Source organism: Panthera uncia, chromosome D2 (genome assembly GCF_023721935.1).
Source record: "Panthera uncia isolate 11264 chromosome D2, Puncia_PCG_1.0, whole genome shotgun sequence".
Lineage (NCBI taxonomy): Eukaryota > Metazoa > Chordata > Mammalia > Carnivora > Felidae > Panthera > Panthera uncia.
Genome location: NC_064818.1, coordinates 35,621,053 through 35,641,903, shown reverse-complemented (window position 1 = coordinate 35,641,903; position 20,851 = coordinate 35,621,053). Strand labels below are relative to the sequence as shown.

At 39.3% G+C, this 20,851-nt stretch overlaps 1 protein-coding gene across 1 annotated transcript in view; it reads left to right on the top strand.

Moving 5' to 3' along the window:
* The window catches only part of KCNMA1 (potassium calcium-activated channel subfamily M alpha 1), a 507,394-nt gene that overhangs the window by 474,686 nt on the left and 11,857 nt on the right, over window positions 1–20,851 (top strand). The window contains exons 25-26 of the mRNA XM_049645990.1: window positions 17,719–17,913; window positions 19,803–19,921. Coding sequence (XP_049501947.1) covers window positions 17,719–17,913; window positions 19,803–19,921 — 314 coding nt within the window. The remainder of the gene's footprint in view (window positions 1–17,718; window positions 17,914–19,802; window positions 19,922–20,851) is intronic.

Genomic DNA, 20,851 nt, shown 5'->3' with positions numbered 1-20,851 from the left:
CGTGAGAGGCACTTCAGCTCTAGCGTCTGATCTTTTGGGCAATAACGTGCACAAACCTGAAGCAGGACATATTTAACCAATCTACTGACAGTGACTTTTCAAATCATTAGTCAAAATGCATATCCAGTTATTCCAGGCCTGGTTTTCATCGTCTGGGACGAACAAGTTGCACAGTGAGGTCTTGAATTGAGTCGGGTTCCTCAGACCCAGTTGACAAAAATGTTACCTGTGATTTCTTTGCATTCTACCTCATGTATGAAAAACCAGGAGATTAGTCAAGAACCAAGGCAGTAACTAGAAGGAACTGAGAGGGTTGGCAGGAATGTAAATTGAGAAACTGAGGCCTCTCCAAGCAGCGGGAGCCAGAGGTAAGCTTCATCCCAGGCACTCGCTTACAAGCAGCATGCCGACATTTACACACACACCTCTTCAGATGTCCATGATCTCCTTTTTCTAGCCCCCAAATTGCCATTTAATCATGTGTCCAAACATCCCCTGAATATTGTCCTTCATAAGTCAACTCCTGCTGCTTCCTGCTTCATTTGTTAAAAGAGTAATGTTTTGATTCATCGCAGGCATTCCTGAACAGATAGGGATGTTGCAGACATGGCCTCACGGCTGCCTCCTGCTAATCAGCAGCAGAAACACATGATGAGAGGGAGTAATTACGCTTGTGGGTGGATGCCTCTAGGAAGACGACCGAAAAATAAGAAATGTGTTTTTCAGAGTGGTACCAGCTTGCCGGTCACACACAGACGAGAAAGATGAAAGGAAGCCTCTTTGTATTTAGAGCTAAAACTGGCACGCGAGTATTCAGACTTCTTTTCCACAGCTACATACTCTTCCCATCCCTCACCCCCAATGTGAGTTCTACCTGGACCCTCCCTAGACAGAAAAGATAAGTCATGAACTAAGAGTCCGACTGCTTGGATCCAGAGCCCAGAATCACCATGTACTGGCTGTGTAACCTTAACCTCTCTGTGCCTCAGTTTCCCTATCTTTAAAATTGGGATCATAACAGTACTACCTTGGCTCAGTTGGTTAAGCTTCCGGTTTCAGCTCAGGTCATGATCTCACGGTTTGTGGGTTCGAGGCCTGGGTTGGGCTCTGTGCTGACAGCTCAGAGCCTGGAGCCTGCTTCGGATTCTGTGTCTTCCTTTCTCTCTCTACTCCTCCCCCACTCACGCCCTATCTTTCTGTCTCAAAAATAAATAAATATCAAAAAAAAAAATAATAGTACCTTCCTCACAGAATTGATGAGATAATTAAATGAGTTAAGATTATAAAGTGACTAGTGCAGTGCTTTGCACATGACAAGCTCTATATGCATTCATTGTTACTAATCGATGCCTTCACTGGGCACTTAACTAAATGCCAGGCACTATTTTGATGCTGAGGATTCAGTAGTGAAGAAGAAAAAGGAAGACCCTGCCCTCCTGTTGTTGGAACTTTCATTCTAGTGGGCGATAACTATGTAAATGACAGTAGCTATCATTACTGCTAGTAGTAGTAAATGAATACTATGAAATGGGCAAGACTGATTTGAAGAACATAAAATAGTTTGCATGGGTGTAGAGACCTGTGTTAGCAACCGTGGTCAGAGTAAAGCTATCTTAACAGAACACTTGGAAGCTGACACCAAAAAATCAGAAGAAGAAAGCGCCTGGGGGTGAGGGCGAGTAGCTTTCCAAGGCGGAAGAAAGAACAGGGCAAAGGCTGAACAGTGGTGCTGAGCTGGGTTTGGTTTGTCTGAGAGAGTAGTTGAAGGCCATCATGGTTGGAAGATAGCGGATACCGGGGAGGGACATACAATAAGCAGTCAGACAGGCAAAGCTGTCGTCCGTACTGTGAGTATTCTGCGTCCAAAACATCACACTCCACAAGGTTCTAAGTCCGGGGTTAAACACTTCAGTCCTGGTTAGAGGATGCTTCTTCCTTTGGATGCCACTGGCATCCTCCTAAGGGCACTGCTTCCTGTGTGTTCTGGATGGAAGGACAAATCCATCACTGAATTGAGTCCTGAAGTCAACCTCTGGTTATTTTTCTGTCCAGTGTGCCATCCTAGTGCACTCATTTTAAGAGAAGAAAGAAAGAGAAACAGCACAATATTTTGGCACGAGTACCTGGACTGATGATATTTGGCTTGTAATGATGGGTCTATCATAGAAGTCTCAAAACAGCACATAGCAGGCAACACCCATCCCACAGACAGGTTCTGCATTTCCAAAAGGTTTTTAATGTTTAAATGGAATCTGCTGCCAATGTTTTAAAATTACAAGATTACACATAAAATATGGGTTTCCAGCTAATTTTGATTAGAGTCACAAAGCAGATTCCCAGATGCCCACAAAGCAGCAATTGGTTAGAGCTGAGCGATGGTCCCCTTAGCTACAGCCCACACTATTCCCCATTGGATTCTACCAGGCCTGTTTTACTCATGCCACTGGTCCCTGCCTGTCCATTCTGCCGAATCAGACTTACAGGCCTCCTGCTTCTAATTTTGTGAGCCCTCACGACTGTCATCAGAGAGCATCCTTGGTCTTCTGGCCATTTGCCTGTCCTTTGAGTCAGGAGGTTGAACATGTGATGTCCATTTTCTTTGAACCCTCAACCTTTCTCAGACAGAAGTATACCACACTGTACCATCGTTATCAAAGGAGTGCTGAGAAGACAACCCCTTCTGGGGAGAAAAGAGGGCATCCTGTAATGAGAGCTGATGAATTCCACTGCACAGTCGCAGTGTTGTTGCTTTTTTAGAAAATAAGATTCCCTGAAGTTTCAGATTTGTACATTCTACCTAACCTGGAAAAAAATACAGAGAAAGACATACCTAACAGTGTAAAGGGAAAGGGCAGAGGAGAACCAGAGGCCCCCTTTTCCAGTGTCCTATACATCCAACAAGCATTGCAGGCACAACAGAGGATGCCGTCATATCGAGGGACCCTCAGTGCTGAATCCTTCAGGAGCCCAAGAAAAACTTCAGTATGAGCATTTTATCCCATGTGTACCTCTGCTTTGCCCACTGCATCAATGCCCAGGGTGAGTGTTTGCATGTTCAATAAGTTAGTATTTCATAAAAAAGGCAAGGACATAGAGGAGAAACAGTGTGGCACCAGCCCATGAATTAGGACTTAAAGCTTCTGGTCCCAGCTCAGCAGCATCCTGTGTCTGTCTTTTCCACTGCCTGGGGCTCAGTTGGGTCTAACTGTTAATGAGAATGATATTAACAGCCTCTTACCACATTCAAGGAATCAGGTAGGGACAAAGGTAGATGAAAATCTTTCACAGAGTTGACAAATATTTAAGATCAAATGTAACTACAAAGAAGTAGATTATATATGTGTGTGTACATATCTATGCATGTACATATACGCATATGTGTAGGTACTCACAGACACATATATGTTATGCTTCTGTATTCTATTCTCTAATATCAGAGAGCTGGTCTCTGTTTGCCAGAAATTACCGAGCTTATGTTGGGAAGAATGAAGAATGTGACCATCTGGAAGATGGACCCACATGATTTACTCTCTGGGTTTTTTTAATTATTACTTTGTAAAATTTATTTTGAGAGAAAGAGAGAACAAATAGGGGAAGGGCAGAGGGAATCCCAAGCAGGCTCTGCGCTGTCAGCACTGAACCCGATGCAGGGCTCAACCCTACAAACTGAGATCATGACCGGAGCCAAAATCAAGAGTCAGTTGCTTAACTGACTGAGCCACCCAGGCTCCCCCACACGATTTACTCTCTTAGTTGTACTTGCATTTGTCCTTGCATTAAGGAGGGTGTTTTGGAGGGGACAAGTTCTCAGTCAGCCCAAGCTAATCCAGTGCCACGTTAACATAAACAGATTATTCCTCCATGGCCCTCTTCCTTACATTCCACCCTAAAGCCTCACTTCCTCTGCTCACTAGGTGAGAGACAGCCCGTGGGCCATCCTGAGGCAGACCAGCTAGCGCCAATGTCTGTGTAGCAAACGGTAGTGAGCTGTGTTGCACCTGGAACATACCACTGCTGTCACATCAGGCCAGGAAGGCCTGGGATTGGGAAAAAAAAAAAAAAAAAAAAATCAAATCGTTCTCATCCCTCATGAAAGAAAAATACTAAAAATAAAAATCTACACCATGCAAACTAGCAAATATAAAAAATGGCAGCTATGGCATGGAAAATGACAATTTTAGAGCAATTATAAACGAAAGGCAAAGTGCCATTAAAGTTAAGGCAATGTTATTAAAAGATGTGTTAATTTTCAGTTAAATTTTCTATAAAAGACCAATTAGTTTAACAGGCTTGACAGCATTAACTGTGAAACATAAGCTCTGGTAATTATACTTTAAAAAAATAAAAAGAGGAAGATGCTCCAGTGTGTTAGAAACACAGGCACAGAGGGGTGTCTGCAGAACAGGCTAGGTGGCACTGTGGCCTCAGATTTCTCTGTGCAGTCAGGTCCTCTGCCCAGGGTTTCTCAGCTTCCTCAAGCCCTGTTACTCCGTCTATATCTGAGAAAGGTCAAAGTTCTGAGGCCAAGGAGGCCATGCACGTGGTCCAGCTCTCTGATAGGAGAGTTGAGAACACAGAAACGTAGGGAGACGGAATTTTCTAAATTGCTTGCATTGCTAGTTGGTTGTTACTTTTATAAACTACCATTTTTTGAGTATTTGTTGTGCACTAAAAGTTACACAAAGTATCTCATTTAACACTGTAAGCTGGCTCATACTGGGTTTTCTTGGATTCCGGTTACATGGATGAGGAACTCGAGGCATACTAAAGTCAGGTAACTTTCCCATCGTCATGGCTGTTGAGTGGCGAATCAGGGATTTAAAGCCATACTAGCTGAATTCTGAAGTCAGGACCATGTTGTCCTACCTAGAAGAAAAGCTTTCCTGACTAAGGATGGAGTCCTGACCTTGGTAGTAGGAAGAGGGGCTCCCCTATTCCCTAAACAACATGTGTGTGTGTCTCTCTCTCCCTCTTTTTTTTTTTTTAACATTTAACCTTTATTTATTTTTGAGAGACAGAGAGAGAGAGAGCATGAGCAGAGGAGAAACAGAGAGACAGAGAGGGAGACACAGAATTCAAAGCAGGTGCCAGGCTCTGAGCTGTCAGCACAGAGCCTGACCCGGGACTCAAACTCACAGACTGCAAGATCATGACCTATAAGCCAAAGTTGGACGCTTAACCAATTGAGCCACCCAGGCACCCCTGCATGGGTCTCTTGATTCCAAGCACAAGAAAGACCCTACCTTGGTTCCCATAGGCTTCCCAAAGCCCATGTGACACAGGAACAGCCATGGCCTCTGCCCATAGCATCCCTGAAGACTAGTCCGGCTAAGTCTGGAGGCTCTATACGGAAGTCCCTCACAAAGCTTCTAGCAGAAGTAAGATGAACACAGTCACAGAAAAGGCCAGCAGTACAGAAGCTTAGGAGGCAAAGGATCACACTTCCATACTGCAGTCCTCCCTCCAGAAGTTTGTGTTTCTTCAGTTCTAGTGTTTCTATTAATCCAGAAAAGAATTGTGCCTTCTGGGTCAAGCGAGTTGTATGGAAGTTTGCTGTAGCTGGCACATCCTCCACAGGAATTGTCTGTGATAATTGGTATTTGAAGTCCTAGCATCTGGTTTGCCGTGTGGTGCTGAAACAGCCACTTTCTATGCAGAAAGCTCTGGATTTGGTGCTTAGCTGCAGACCGATGTTATGCTCTGTGAGTGATACCCCAACCACAAGAAGAAATCTGTGCCTTCCATTATGACCAGCTGGATATCCTTTTTCAAGAAAAGCATGGTCTTTCCACCAAGTCACTCAGATCACAAAGAGACCTTGATGCATACTTAGAACACACCCACATGCAATGCTCAAAGTACTTCTCTGCAGGCTGATTATTGAGGCAGCAGAATAGGAGCAAGAGTGCTCTGCTGACAGACAGACGTCATTATTCTCTGTCATAGCCGGTATTGTTGCCCGCAGTGCTGCTTCTTGATGCCTGCGTGCAAAAATCAAGGAGAGAGGTCTGGGATACAGAGCCAGGGCAGAGGGCAGAGATTTGTGTTCAGAGTTATGAGTGAACTCTGTGTTGTTCGGGCACCCATGAAACCCTGTGGCCTGCCCTGAAATTATACCTGTGTGATGGGAAATTTTGAAAGTGACACACTCTGAGCAGCATACAATTTTAGGCACAAACCAAGACCCAAGGATTAGTAGATGCTCAATAAATGTCAGTGACTGATTGATCTGAAGTTTGTGTTGTTTCAGTGTAACTGGTTTCAACACAGAAGGGGAAAGCCAAATCCTAAAGATTTAACAAAACAATAATCTTTCATGTTGACCTTCTAGACTTTGCAGAACAGAATTTATACTGGTTTTCATTTAAAAATCATTGACTGTTTTCATTAGAAATGTTATTCATACTCAGTGTGGGGTATTTTGAAAGCACAAGAAATATATAAAGAATATATATATAAATATAAATATATATAAATATATAAAGTGAACCATATTTTCAACACCCAAAGATAAGCATGATTAATACTTTGGTATATTTCCAGGGTGCCTGGGTGCCTCAGTCAGTTAAGCCTCTGACCTCAGCTCAGGTCACGACCTCACAGCTCGTGGATTTGAGGCTGCATCGGGCTCTGTGCTGACAGTTCAGAGCCTGGAGCCTGCTTCAGATTCTGTGTCTCCCTCTCTCTCTGCCCCTCCCCTGATCATGCTCTGTCTCTCTGTCTCTGTCTCTCTCTCTCAAAAATGAATAAACATTAAAAAATTTTTTAAATATTTTGGTATATTTCCTCCCAGATGGATAGATAAGTATGGAATCATTCAGTTTTATTATGTTGGGTTTTTTTCCCTTTTATTTTCACAGTAACTATTTTTTTAATTTTTATTTATTGAGAGAGAGACTGAGCGAGCATGAGCAGGGTAGAGGGGTACAGAGAGAGGGAGAGAGAGAATCCCAAGCAGGCTCCATGCCCAGAGGAGCCCAATGTGGGACTTGATCCCATGACTGTGAAATCATGACTTGAGCCGAAATCAGACCCATAAGTGACTGAGCCACAAAGGCACCCCCACAGTTAGTATTTTATCCAGAGCATTGAATCATGTCGTCTTATTGGGTATCATGATTTACAAAGCCTTCATAGGATTTCATGAGATTCTAACATATAGCTATTCCAGAATCTATTTAACCATTACCTATTTATTGTGGGGCATTTCACTTAAAATTTTTGTTATTGTAATAATAATTAACCCTGTGATAAACATTATTGTACATAATCTTTGAACAAGAAGCAGTTTATTATCTTGAGGCAAACTTTCTGAGTTTTTAACAAATATGAACATTTAAAGCTCTTGATGCTTTTAATATTGCCAGGTTATCTCCTATTAATTTGCACTTCCATAACTGTTAGATAAATGTCATCCTATGCACTCTAGTGGACACTATTATTTTCTCTGTTAACTGCGTTTATGATAGTTTTGAAGTATATAAACTTCTAATTTGTATGTAGTCGTGTAAATGCATATTTTCTTTTGTGAATTATTCTATACTGGGTTTTTTTTTTTTTGCTTTATTTTGTTTTGTTTTATTCTTTTCTATAGTTTTTATGCTGAAAAAGTGCTTGCCAAACAAGCGAACTCTCAGGTATCCTGAGATCAGTTCAGTATTCAGCTATATTTTCATCAGGTTCTTTGTGGCTGTGTTTTTTGCCTTTAACTACTTTATAAACATTTGCTTCCTTTCTTTTGCCTAGATTCATTGAGATATAATTGACTTTTAACACTATGTACATTTAAGGATACAGTGCAATGATCCAATGTATGTATTATACTGAGAAATGATTACCACAATAGGGTTAGTGGGCACATCCATTATCTCACATAGCTACATTTGTGTGTGTATGTGTGTGAGAACTTTTAAAATCTACTCTTAGCAACTTTTAAATATGTAGTACAGTATTGTTAACTGTAGTCACCCTGCTGTACATTACATCCTTAGAACTTATTCACCTTATAACTGGAAGTTTGTATCCTTTGACCACCATCCCCACATCCAGGCCCTGGCAACCACCAATCTGTTCTCTGTTTCTGTGAGATAGTTGCTTATTTATTTATTTATTTATTTATGTATTTATATATTTGGTTCCACATATAAGTGAGATTATACTATATTTGTATTTCTCTTTTGGACTTATTTTACTTAACATAACGCTCTCAGGATTCATCCGTGTTGTTGCAGTTGGCAGGATTTCATTCTTTTTATGGCTGGATATTATTCCATTGTGTATATATATATACCACATTTTCTTTATCCACTCGTCTGCCAATGGGCACTTAGGTTGTGTCCATGTCTTGGCTATTGTAAAAAGTTCTGCAGTGAACATGGGAGTGCAGATGTATCTTTAAGATAGTGATTTTTCATCCTTCAGGGATATACCAAGAAGGGGAATTGCGGGATCATATGTAGTTCTATTTGTAAGTTTTGAAGAACAATCATGCTGTTTTCCATAGTGGCTGCACCAATTTACGTTCCCACCAACAGCGTATAGGGGGTTCCTTTTCTCCTCATTCTCATCAACACATGTGTCATTTCTTGATTTTTTGACAACAGTAATTCTAGCAGGTGTCAGGAGACAGCTCATTGTGGTCTTGATTTGCATTTGCCTGATGATTAGTGATATTGAACACCTTTTCATGTATCTGGTGGTCATTTGAATGTCTTCTTTGAAAAAATGTCTATTCAGTTCCTTTGTCCATTTTGTGTAGGATGTTTTTTGTGACTTATTTTTGCTGTTGAGTTATACGAATTCATTCATTCATTTCCTTTTTTTAGAAATTTAAGATAAATACATTTTCATAGTCAAAACTATATAAAATAAATAAAATTACAGGAAAAAATTGAAGTCAATCAGAATTCTATCACCCATAATTAATTACCAAGTAAAATTTGAGAATACAATTATTTTTACATAAATTAGCCTTTATCTGTTGAGGTCTACACTTTTAATGTGAATTTTAGATCATGGCGTTTTTTTGGATACTGCTTTTTTGAATATGTTGCTATTATATCGTATAATTGTTACTGTGCCATTAAATATTCTCTGAAAACATAATATTAATATCTGGACAATATAACTAATGTAAATGTATTGTGACTTATTTATTCATTACCATATTGTTGAAGAATTTTTTCCAGATAGCCAGTTGCCCCTAAATCATTTGTTGAAGAAACATTTTTTCCCTTTGGTATATAATGCTTTCCTTATCATATTAAACAACAAATTAGCAAACTGTTTTTTTTGTAAAGAGCCAGATGGTGAATATTTTAGGCTTTTGAGAGCCATACATACTCTGTAAGTACTTGACTTCTGTCATTATTGCACAAAAGCCTACTTGTAAACAAATGGGCATGTCTGGGTCCCAACAAAGCTTTATTTAAAAAAAAAAAAAAAAACAATAGGGGGCAGACTAGATTTGGCCCACAGATTTGCCAACTCCCATATGAAGGTTGTATAACTACTAGGCTCTTGTTCTCACTAATCCATTCTGGTTGATTGATCTTCTCGTTTTTAATATTGTCTACAGTGTTTAATTATGAAATATTTAATATTTATTTTAACACTTGGGAGGACAACTTCATAAACTGTTTCCAGAAGAAATTTAGCATATTCATATCAAGTTTTTAAAAAACCCAGTTGAATCTATGATTAAGCATATATCAAACTTAAAAATTTTACTAGAGGGGCGCCCGGGTGGCTCAGTGGGTTAAGCGTCTGACACTTGATTTCAGCTTCAGTCATGATCTCACGGTTCCTGGGACTGAGCACAGCCTCAGGCTCTGGCCTGACAATGTGGAGTCTGTTTGGGATTCTCTCTCTCTCTCCCTCTCTCTTTGCATCCCCCCTCAAAATAAATAAAGGCACTTTAAAATAACTTACTAGAGAAAATATGACATTATAACATCCAGTTTACATGTTAAGGAACATGGTCTTTTTCTCTATTTTTCTCTTTTTCCTAATAATCTTTTCTGTTGGTAGATGATCATTACTTTGCTTGCTGTTGAACAACAGTGGCTGTTCTTCTTACTCATGACCAGTAACTGTGACATTAAAGAGAGCTTCTGGAATAGGAGAGTTAATTCTCAAACGTATATGACACTATATTCTCTTTCTTATTTCTAATTTTATTTTTTAGTTATATTTGTCATAGGCTTGCTTATTTTATTTTTTCCAAGAATTATTTCTGGTATTTATCAATTTAATAAATATCTTCCTGCAGTTTCATTAATTGATGCCTTTTCATTTCATCCTTCTGCTTTTCTAAGATAAAAAAGAACAATAAAAGACAATTCTTTTAATGCTTAGCATTATTTATTATGATTCTTTTGTATTTAATAATAAAATCATTTAAGGCTCTGAATTTGTTTCTGCAGCTTTGGCCTCAGTCTATGACATTTTTACATACCATTTTCAAATATTTAATTTTTAAATACTCTATATTCTAAGTTTGATTTCCATCTTGACCTATAGTCAGGTTTTAGAATACTTTTCTTTTAAACTTGGAGATGCTGGAATATTTACTTTTATTTCTATTATTATCTTAATTTTTTAAATGTAGACCCTACAGCTCATACTTTATTTGTATATACTGAGATTTTATACTTTGAGCTGTGGATCTTTTTTTTTTTTTTTTGGTAATTATTGTTTGGGAGCTATCTAAACATGTCACAAAGTTTAGCACAAATCTACTAAATCACTTGCATTATATCCTTAATTTTCTTATATTTTGGTTTGAGCTGTGGAAGCTAGAAACACAGTGATATTTTACATACCACCCTCAGTCCACATTTATTTTACTCTAATTGCTAATTAGTTTTGCTTTCTCTATTTCAGTTATATTATTTTGTCCATAAATAGGTAATATCTTTATTGTAAATTTTAACTCTCAATATAAAGTTAACTTGCTTAATGTAACATTTAACATTTTACTCTTGAAATACAGTTTTCAATGGCTGTTTTATTTTGTTTTTTCATGTTTCTTTATGAATATATCAGAGTTTGATTTTCATTTTGGCTTTTGAACAAGTCTGAGAATCTTTGTAATTCAACCAAATCACTTAGTTCATATCTGTTTAGTTATTAACATATAATGCTATAATTTTGCATTATGCTTTACACGTGCCTCTGTAATTGTGTCTTTTATTATCCATCTTTGGGTATATTTTTGTATGCTCATTGACTCTAGTGGTATGTGAACTATCTATATTCTATTTTTGATTCTAGTTAGTGGTTACGAGGCATTCTATAAATATGTGTGAAAGTATATTTTCTAAGCATTATTGTCTAGAAAAATTTAATTCTTGATTCTTCCTTCTATAAGATCAAGGAATTCAGATGCCTTTATATCCATCCTCCTCTCTCCTACCTCATTTTGTGGACTTTTAAAAATTAATGAATGTTACTGTATTAACAGTTTTATGTCATTTTTTTTCCCTCAAGGATTACTTTTGACATTTGCATTTAGTTTAGTAATAAAAAACACAACCATTTATTAAATTCCATATTTCAATACATTTCACCAGTATTTTTAAAACAAATTTGCTCATTTTTTAATTTCTAAAAGTTTGAAAAGATCTTAAAGGATGCAAATTTTTTTCTGAGTTTTTTTTTTTTTTAATGTTTATTTATTTTTCAGGGACAGAGACACAGACAGAGTGCGAGCGTGAGCTGGGGAGGGCAGAGAGAGAGGGAGACATAGAATCTGAAGCAGGCTCCAGGTTCTGAGCTGTTAGCACAGAGCCCGATGCAGGGCTCAAACCCACAAACTGTGGGATCATGACCTGAGCCAAAGGCAAATGCTCAACCAACTGAGCCACGCAGGCGCCCCTTTTCTGAGTGTTTTGTTTTTTTTTTAATGAAGTAAGTCAATAAATGCTTAGGTACTCAGAGATTCAAAATATTTTTTTTTTCAAAAATATTTTTATTGCCTTCACAAATGATTGATGATTTAGCTCTATGTAGAATTCTTGGAATAAATGTGTCTTTTGAAATCTCAGTTGGCATCGTTCTTAAGTTTTCTAGAGAAGTCTCTGGCTAACCTGATCTTGTACTTTTTATTTTTGTACAGTATTGTGTTAGGTTACTTTTTTTATTTATTTAATATATATTTTTTAGATGTTTATTTATTTAATTTTAGAGAGAAAGCAAGCAAGAGCTGGGGAGGGGCAGAGAGAGAAGGAGAGAGAGAATCCCGAGCAGGCTCCACACTCAGTGCAGAGCCTGATATGGGACTTGATCCCACGACCCTGGGATCATGACATGAGCCAAAATCAAAAGTCGGACACTTAACCAACTGAGCCACCGAGATGCCCTTCTTCATTTCATATTTTAAATTTAAATATTTGCCTAGTACAGATTTAGGTGTTAACCACACCTACTTGGTGAGCCATTTCAATCCACATCCTCAGTTCATTCTTCAGCTCAGGACAGGTTGTTTTCAACTGTTTCCTTGCTTGCTTCCTCATTTTTACCTGCTTGAATTTTGTTTACGACATTAACTTGTGAACACTTGCTATTTATCAATTTGATGTCTGTTGTCTTTCCTCAGTATCTACCAGCATTCTCATAGAGACAGACAGATGGAAGGAAGAAGGAAGGGAGGGAGGGAGGGAGAAAGGATGAAAGAGAGTTTCTACATGTGGTTTTGGCCAACTTCTTAGTTTTACTTCCACATCACTGACTTTTATGTATGTGATTTTAGTTCTACAACATACTGTGTATTTTTTGTTGTTGTTTTGGCAAGAACACTTCACATGAGATCTACCCACTTAAATTTTTCAGTGTATCATATAGTACTGTTAATTACTGTTTCTTAATGGATAAAAATCTGGCCATTACAAGTTTAGTTTACCTTTTAGCTGTTTCTCTTGTTTTAGGACCTTTGCTGAGATATGATTAATAATCCTGCAATTCTCCCACTTAAAGTGTGTAATTCTGTGATTTCTAGTATAATCACAAGTATGTACAATCATCACCACAGTCAATTTTAGAACATTTTCATTGTCTCAAACAACAACAACAACAACAACAACAACAACAGCAACAAAAAACCCAAAAAACCTCCATACCCTTTAGCAACGGCCCATAAACCTCTGTCTCCCTCCCTGAGCACCAAGCAACCATTCATTACTCTATTGCCTATATTTCTTGATTTGGCTCTTCTACATATTTCATATAAATGGAATCATACAGTATGTAGTCTTTTGTGATTTTCTTTCACTTAACATAATGTTTTCAAGGTTCATCCATGTTGGAGCATGTTTAGTACTTTGTACCTTTTTATGGTATGAATAATATTCGTATAACTGAATGATACTCACGCATGGATATCAGACATTTTACTTATGCATTTATGAGGTGATAGACATTTGGACTATTTCCATTTTGGGACTGTTGTGAATAATGCTGCTGTAAACATCTGTATACAAGTTTTCATATGGACATATATTTTTTTAGTTTTTCTTGGGTATATACACAGAAGTAGAATTACTGAGCTATATATAACTCTGTTTAACCACATGAGGGACTGTGAAACTGTTTCTCAAAGTGGCTGTATCATTTTATATTCCCACCAGTAGAGTGTTGGTGTTCCGATTTCTCCCCATCCTCAGTCTTTTTGATTATAGCCATCCTAGTGGGTGTGAAGAGATAGCTCGTTGTGGTTTTGATTTGCATTTCCCTGATGACTAGTGATGTCTTTTCATTTATTTTGTTGGCCATTTGTATCTCTTTTTTTTCAGAAATGTTTGAGTCTTTTATCCATTTTTTTTAAAATTGGGTTGTCTTTATATTGTTGGGTTGTTAAGATTGTATATATATTCTGGATACTAGGCCTTATCAGATATATGACTTGCAAATATTTTCTGTCATTCTGCAGGTTTCATGGGTTTCTTTCACTTTCTGGATAGTGTACTTTGTTGCACAAAAAAGTTTTAATTTCAATGAAGTTCAATTTATTTATTTACTTATTTTTGGTTGCCTTAACTTTGAGTATCATATTTAAGAATCCATTTTCAAATCAAAAGTCATGACAATTAATCCTATGTTTTCTTCTAAGCGTTTCATAGTTTTAGCTCTTAAATTCAAGTCTTTGATCCATTTTGAATTAATTTTTATATATAGTATGAGGTAGGAGTCCAACTTTATTCTTCTGAATGTGGAAGCCCAGGTGTTGTAGCACCATTTACTTAAGAGACTATGTTCTTTCTCTATGGAGTAGACTTGGCACCCTTGCTGAAATCAATTGACAAAAGCATATGAATTTCTTCCTGTACATTCTTTAATCCCCTGTCTGTCCTTCTGTCAATACTACACTATTTTGATTATAGTAGGCTTCTAGTGTATTTTGAAATTAGGAGGTTTGAGTCCTCCAACTTTTCCTTTTTTTAGATTGTTTGGTCATTTCGAGTGCTTTAAATTTCATGTGAATCTTAGAATCAACTTTTCTGTCTCTATAGAAATGGTTTTGGGGATTTTGACAGAGACTGTACTGAATCTGTAGATTGTTTGGAGGAATACTACTGTCTTAATAATATTAAGATTTCCAATCCATAAACATGGGATGCCTTTATATTTATTCAGATTTTCTTTAATTTCTTTCAACACTATTTTGTAGTTTTCATTGTACTAGTCTTGCACCTCCTTGGTTAAATTTATTCCTAAGTACTTATTCTTTATGATGCTAATATATGTGGAATATCTTAATTTTATTCTTGTATTGTTCATTGCAAGCATATAGATATACAAATGATTTTTTTTGTATATTGATTTTGTACTTGGAAACTTGCTGAACACATTTATTACCTATGATTGAATTTTAATAGATACCTTAGAATTTTCTGTATATAACATCATGTTCTCTGTAAACAGAAACATTTTGGATACGGATACCTTATTTTTTTCTAGCCTTGGCTAGAGCCTCCAGTGCTCTGTTGAATAGACGTGGTGAGAGTTGACTTCCTTGTCTTATTCCTGATCTTAAGAAGGGTATTGGATTCTTTTAATCATCTCTAATCATATCCATTTTAATTTAAATATCTTACATAAAAAAATAATTGGGTAAGTTGTATGAAGTCAGCTTTCTTATAATCTGATCTTTTACTTCTTATAGAAACCATATTTAAGAAAAAATTATTTTGATTCCAAAACAGATGCTTTGATCTTTTCCTATTACTTCTTCCACTAACAATTTAATCAGTCAAAATGATGCTTTTCCTTTATATCTTAAATGTTATGGTTCCTTTTTAAAAAATATGTATACTGGCTCTTTTTATTTCTCTCTATCTTTGAGCAAGGAGAGGTCTGTTTTTCAGTATTTGAGGTCTTGACTGTTCTGCTTCCCACCTCGCTAGCTGTTAGATTCCTCCTCTTGGTCTTGATCTAAAGGGGTGATTATAGTGCAGAGACCCTTGTCAAAGTTCTTTGCTCAGCACTCACTCATTTAATGTGCCACAGGGTTAAGTAGGGGTCTTCTGCTTCTCATGGTGGGTTATATGACTGTAGGGCTGTGGATTTACCTCCGAAAACTTCGGACATGTTTGTGGATTTTCCCCAAGGTGACCCCTACTAGAACACAACTCTAGTGGCTCTTCCCATTGCTGCTGTCCCCTCCCAGGATTCAGCACCCTGGTGACATTTGCTGTGCCACTGCTGAGTCCAAATAGGGTCTTAGAATGGGGGGAGATTAAGAAGTGCAGATTCAGGGGGGTGCCTGGGTGGCTCAGTCGGTTAAGCACCCAACTTCAGCTCAGGTCATGATTTCGTGGTTCGTGGGTTCGAGCCCCACATTGGGCTCTGTACTGACAGCTCAGAGCCTGGAGCTTGTTTCATATTTTGTGTCTCCCTCTCTCTCTGCCCCTCCCCCGCTCATGTTCTGTCTCTCTCTCTGTCAAAAATAAATAAACATTAAAAAAATTTTTTAAAAAAGTGCAGATTCAGGGATGATGTAAACAGCCTTGGTTTGCCTACCTCTCACCTCAAGTGTAAACGATTTTTAAAAGGGAAGGTTGAGGATGAGCTGACTGTCCCTCTCACCAGCAAAAGCTGCAAGTCTCTGATATTAGGCCAGAAGTATTTATCAGGGCTTCTGGTGCACCAAGCACTTTTCTATGTGCCTCACATGTATTAGTTATATTATCCTCATAACCACTCCATTATTACATTTCATAGATGATGAAACTGAAGAACAAAAATGACAAATAACTTTCCAGGGTCACGCAGCTACTAAGTGGTGAAGCCCAGCATTAAACCCACCACCTGGCTCTTATCTCTTGGCCACACCAGCAACATTTCCTCCTGTACCTGCCCTGGTTCTGCTTCTGTGTCCCCAGGGCCCATCTAAGCTTTAGTAGAGGATACATTCATTCTCTTCAGGGTCTGACTCCTTCTGAGTAACATTCCTAGTTTCCTTTGCTGTTAGAATTTTCTATCACTTTGGGTGTTTTGCAAGTATTTCAGTAAGGAAAGTGAATCTTGCCCCGTGAACGGCTATCATCTGAACTCAGAAGTCCTCATGGAATTTTTTGCATATGTGCTTGACCCTAATGTCTGTGCTTATTTTATGGATGAGAAAATCAAAGCCTAGAATGGTTAGTCCACCTCCCCCAAGCCATAGAACTAGTGATGGCCATGCAGGATGGGAAATTGTCCTTCCCTGGCTTGTTCCCCACTGTGTTTTGCCAGGTAAACCAAGAAATCACTGAAATGAAATTTAGCTGCCTTTCCTAACCCACTTCCAAAGGTCCACATGCCCTCAGAATACACAGGCAAACTTTGCTTTGATTTCACTTCAGCCTGCTTGATTTCTTCTTATCTTGGAAAATGGAATGCAGACCCTCACTTGAGACTTTTCTCAAATTAGGCTGGGTGACATATGTCTTTTTGAGCTCTTTTATTTGACCCCCTATTAATGTTTTTAAACCCTAATTGTTTTGTTCCTGACAGACCTGTTATGTTTCACGTGTGAGAGAAATGTACACATAGAAGGAAACTTCTGTCATCTTCTGTATTTGCCTCAGACTATTGAGATTATTAAAAACAAAACAAAACAACCAAAATGCACACACGAGGGTATCTTCCTCCTTGCAATTTTATCTGGCATATTTAATTGATAGAGACTTCTGGGTTAGATTATTATCAAAGGTTGTAGTAAACTGTTGAGCGTGTGGCCTTAATGATGCTCTCGACATCTCCTTCCAACACACAAAGAAGTTTTGCCACATTGGGGAAGGCGGCTTCCTGGCATAGAGTGACAGGACCTCGGAGGAGTCCTCCTTGGGTTAGCAGCCTGTGCAAGCTGCATTTGTGTCCCAGGTCCAAAGTCCCTTAGTAGACACGTGGGACTCAAGGAAGGGGAAGCAGTATTTGCATCCCTACTGACACCAATTATGGTAAACACCAACTATTTAGACATCAGCCCTTTAATAAAAGTTCCCTGAAGTGGTTTTTGAAAGTCAAGCTCTCATGGCAGAACCAAGTAAGAGAGAAAAGAATGGAATAATTGGAGGCTGCTGTCTTTTCACTTCCCACATAAAATTATTTGAAGAGACAGGCCAGAACTTTAAACAGGAGATACCAAGAAAAGTTGTAATTTGGATGTCTGTTGTCATGACTTTAGGGTATTTGCTTAAAGGAATTTTTTTCTCCCCTACCCCCCAACTCTCTCCCCAGACATACTTCAATGACAATATCCTTACACTAATCCGGACGCTGGTGACTGGAGGAGCCACGCCAGAGCTCGAGGCTCTGATTGCCGAGGAGAATGCACTTCGAGGGGGCTATAGCACCCCCCAGACGCTGGCCAACAGGGACCGTTGCCGCGTGGCCCAGTTAGCACTGCTGGATGGGCCCTTTGCGGACCTGGGGGTGAGTTCATGGTGCAGAGGTCACCTGAGCCCACTGACTGGGAATAGCTTGGCCAGAGTGAACTGGGTGCCAGGGTGAGGAGCCAGGCACCTGTCTTTTCTGTCTTCTGTGGTGATTCACTAGAGGTGATGTGTATGGTGTGCTGTGTTTTACATGCAGTCCTTCATCTTTATTCCCACGGCAATCCTTTGACATAGGTTCTACTCTCAGACATTCTAAGGAAACTGAGGCTCAGAGAGACGGAAGACTGGCCCTATCAGGAATTTGCGCCAGGAACCCTGGCTTCAGAGCCTGTGGGCTCTACTCACTCCCCTAGGTATCTTCTACCACGAGCTAGGAGGCATCAGGTGATTCCAGCATGTGACCGAGGCTGGGACCCCTTTCCACAGGGTCTTAGCCTACCTCAGGGCCACTTCACTCCCAAGGCACATTAATAGCCCATGAGGAGCTTTTCAAAACCACTGATGGCCATGTCCAGTTCCCAGGATTCTGAGTTTTTGTATCTGGGTATATGCCAGGCATTGGAGGTTTTTAAAACACTACCAGTAATTATGTGCATCTCGAGCCACTGGCCAAACAAATGGCATCTCATGTGGACCATTTAATGTCTCTAATTCCAGACCTAGGTCTTTGCATCTCTGAGGCTGCACCCAGTTAATCTCCCCCACGCCCTTCCTGCCGCAGAGGGGATGACCAGTGCCTCCCTTTGGGCTCCACACACCAACTGGGTTCTCACACTTGGGCAGAAGTATGCAGTCTTGACCCTTATTCACAGCCCTATACGGCATCCACGGATGGGTTCAAGGGGTGGAGCCACAAATCTTGGCAACCAATACATTTATTGCACAAACAATAGCGTCGCCCAAGGAAAGGGTCACTTTTGCTATTTCTTCTGAAACTATGATGCTGACTTGCACCATATTTTAGTATGGTTATGGATAAGGACCTATGTTAGACTGGGCTTTTTGGAAAGGCAGCTTCCGTAGCTCGTGGCTCCTTTCATCTATCACCGACTTACTGATACACTTTAAAAGGATAAAGACTTTAAATGACGGTAAGATATGGCCCCATTTGTGTTCTGTAATATGATGCCCATTTGGAAATTCCAACAAGACAAGAAGGACAAAGGCAGCCACTTTATTCCCAGCGATGTCATTCTTCAGTGCCCTTCCTACACTCACACCCACCTGAAGCCACCTGGCTCTGTGAAGCCAGCATTTCCAAGTGAGTGGAGTTGCTTTCACATTCCATGTCGGGCCCCAGACCCTCTGGGAGGTGACTGTGAACTGATTAGGACTGTGAATCCCACTTATTCAACCTGCAGCTCTCCACCTCCTGGGGAAACACATTCTCTTCCACCGCGCCATCTCTGAGGTCTGTAAATTGTGCTTTTCACACAGTCTTTTCCCTGAAAGAGTCTTTCACCATAGCACCTGGTGGGGTCTTTTCTCCTCGCAGTGATTTTAATTATCACTCGAGCAGTTTTGACAACACGGTCAGATCACAGTGATTACAGCTGAGCTGGGGCTAAACATAATCGCCATTTGCCCAGCTGGTTTCTTCTCTGCCAAACATGCATCTGAGAGCTTTGAGCCTTACACAATCACTTAGAATGAGGGAGAGGCCCATTCTCTCTAGGGCTCTCATTGCTACAGATGGAAAACTGGAGAGAACCGGAGGAGAACCCCATCATTATCTGATCCCCCAAAATTACCAGTATTGGATGTAGGCTCTTAATCACATTGACTGCTTTAGCCTCAGTCCCTTGGGACAGACCCTCCAACTCAGGAGACACCAATACAAGCTTTCACGAAAAGGCTCTGTTCCCCCTGGACCTCTACTTCCAGGCAAATGAAAATGTTTTTCTCTGTTCTTTTCTTGTCTCCCAGGATGGTGGTTGTTATGGTGATCTGTTCTGCAAAGCTCTGAAAACGTATAATATGCTTTGTTTTGGAATTTACCGGCTGAGAGATGCTCACCTCAGCACCCCCAGCCAATGCACGAAGAGGTGAGTATATTTCCACTCTCCTCTCCCACCCCGAATGCAGAGACAGAAATGCCCTGTCTTGTTTCCCACTGTGAAGGCAAAGGTCCAAGTACATGCTCTCAACATGCAAATGACTCTGCCCGCATTAAATCCAACACTGGGTTTGAAGGTTATGGGAGGCTTTTTTCTTTAATTCCTCATAGCAGATGTAAAGACATTATGGGAAGAATTCAAGTTTTATAGAATAGTTCCTGAATAGGAGCATCTCCTCCAAACTCTAGCTACTGGGATTATTCTGCCGGTACCTCATAAAGAGATATTTCATATTGCTAGTGTTTAAGATAGATGTTTCCTTTGCCATATCTTAGATGCCTCTGCTTTTACTTAATATATTTTTAATTGACTCACTTTTTAAACTTTTATATATTTATTTCAAGAAATTTGTGTGTTATCACCTTAAGCAGAAAAATATAATAGTTTATGTGTGCTAGTTATATATTTTTAATTGCACTAAAATAAATTCATAGCAGCCCCAAATTAAAAGTATATCATAGAATTACCCAAATCTGTGCATTTGCATACTATATCTCAAGAAACAATGCTACAGAGATTAGTATTTCTCAGCTTTGCTTGCACATTAGAATCACCAGGGGTGCTTTTTAAAAATATTCTGCTTTCTCTGATTTATCTGGTCTGGCTTGAAAGTGTAGATGATTTCTTAGTGCCCAGAGATTACAGTATATAGCCAGAGTTGCGGCTAATTGCTGTAGACTAGTGAGTTCTCAAAGTTTAGAGAGCAACAGAATCACCTACAAAGCTTGTTACAACACAAATTGCTAGACCCCACTCCCCAGAATGTCTGACTCTGTAGGTCTGGAGTGAAGTTGCTTAAGAATTTGCATTTTAGGGACACCAGGGTAGCTCAGTTGTTTGAGAATCCAGCTCTTGATT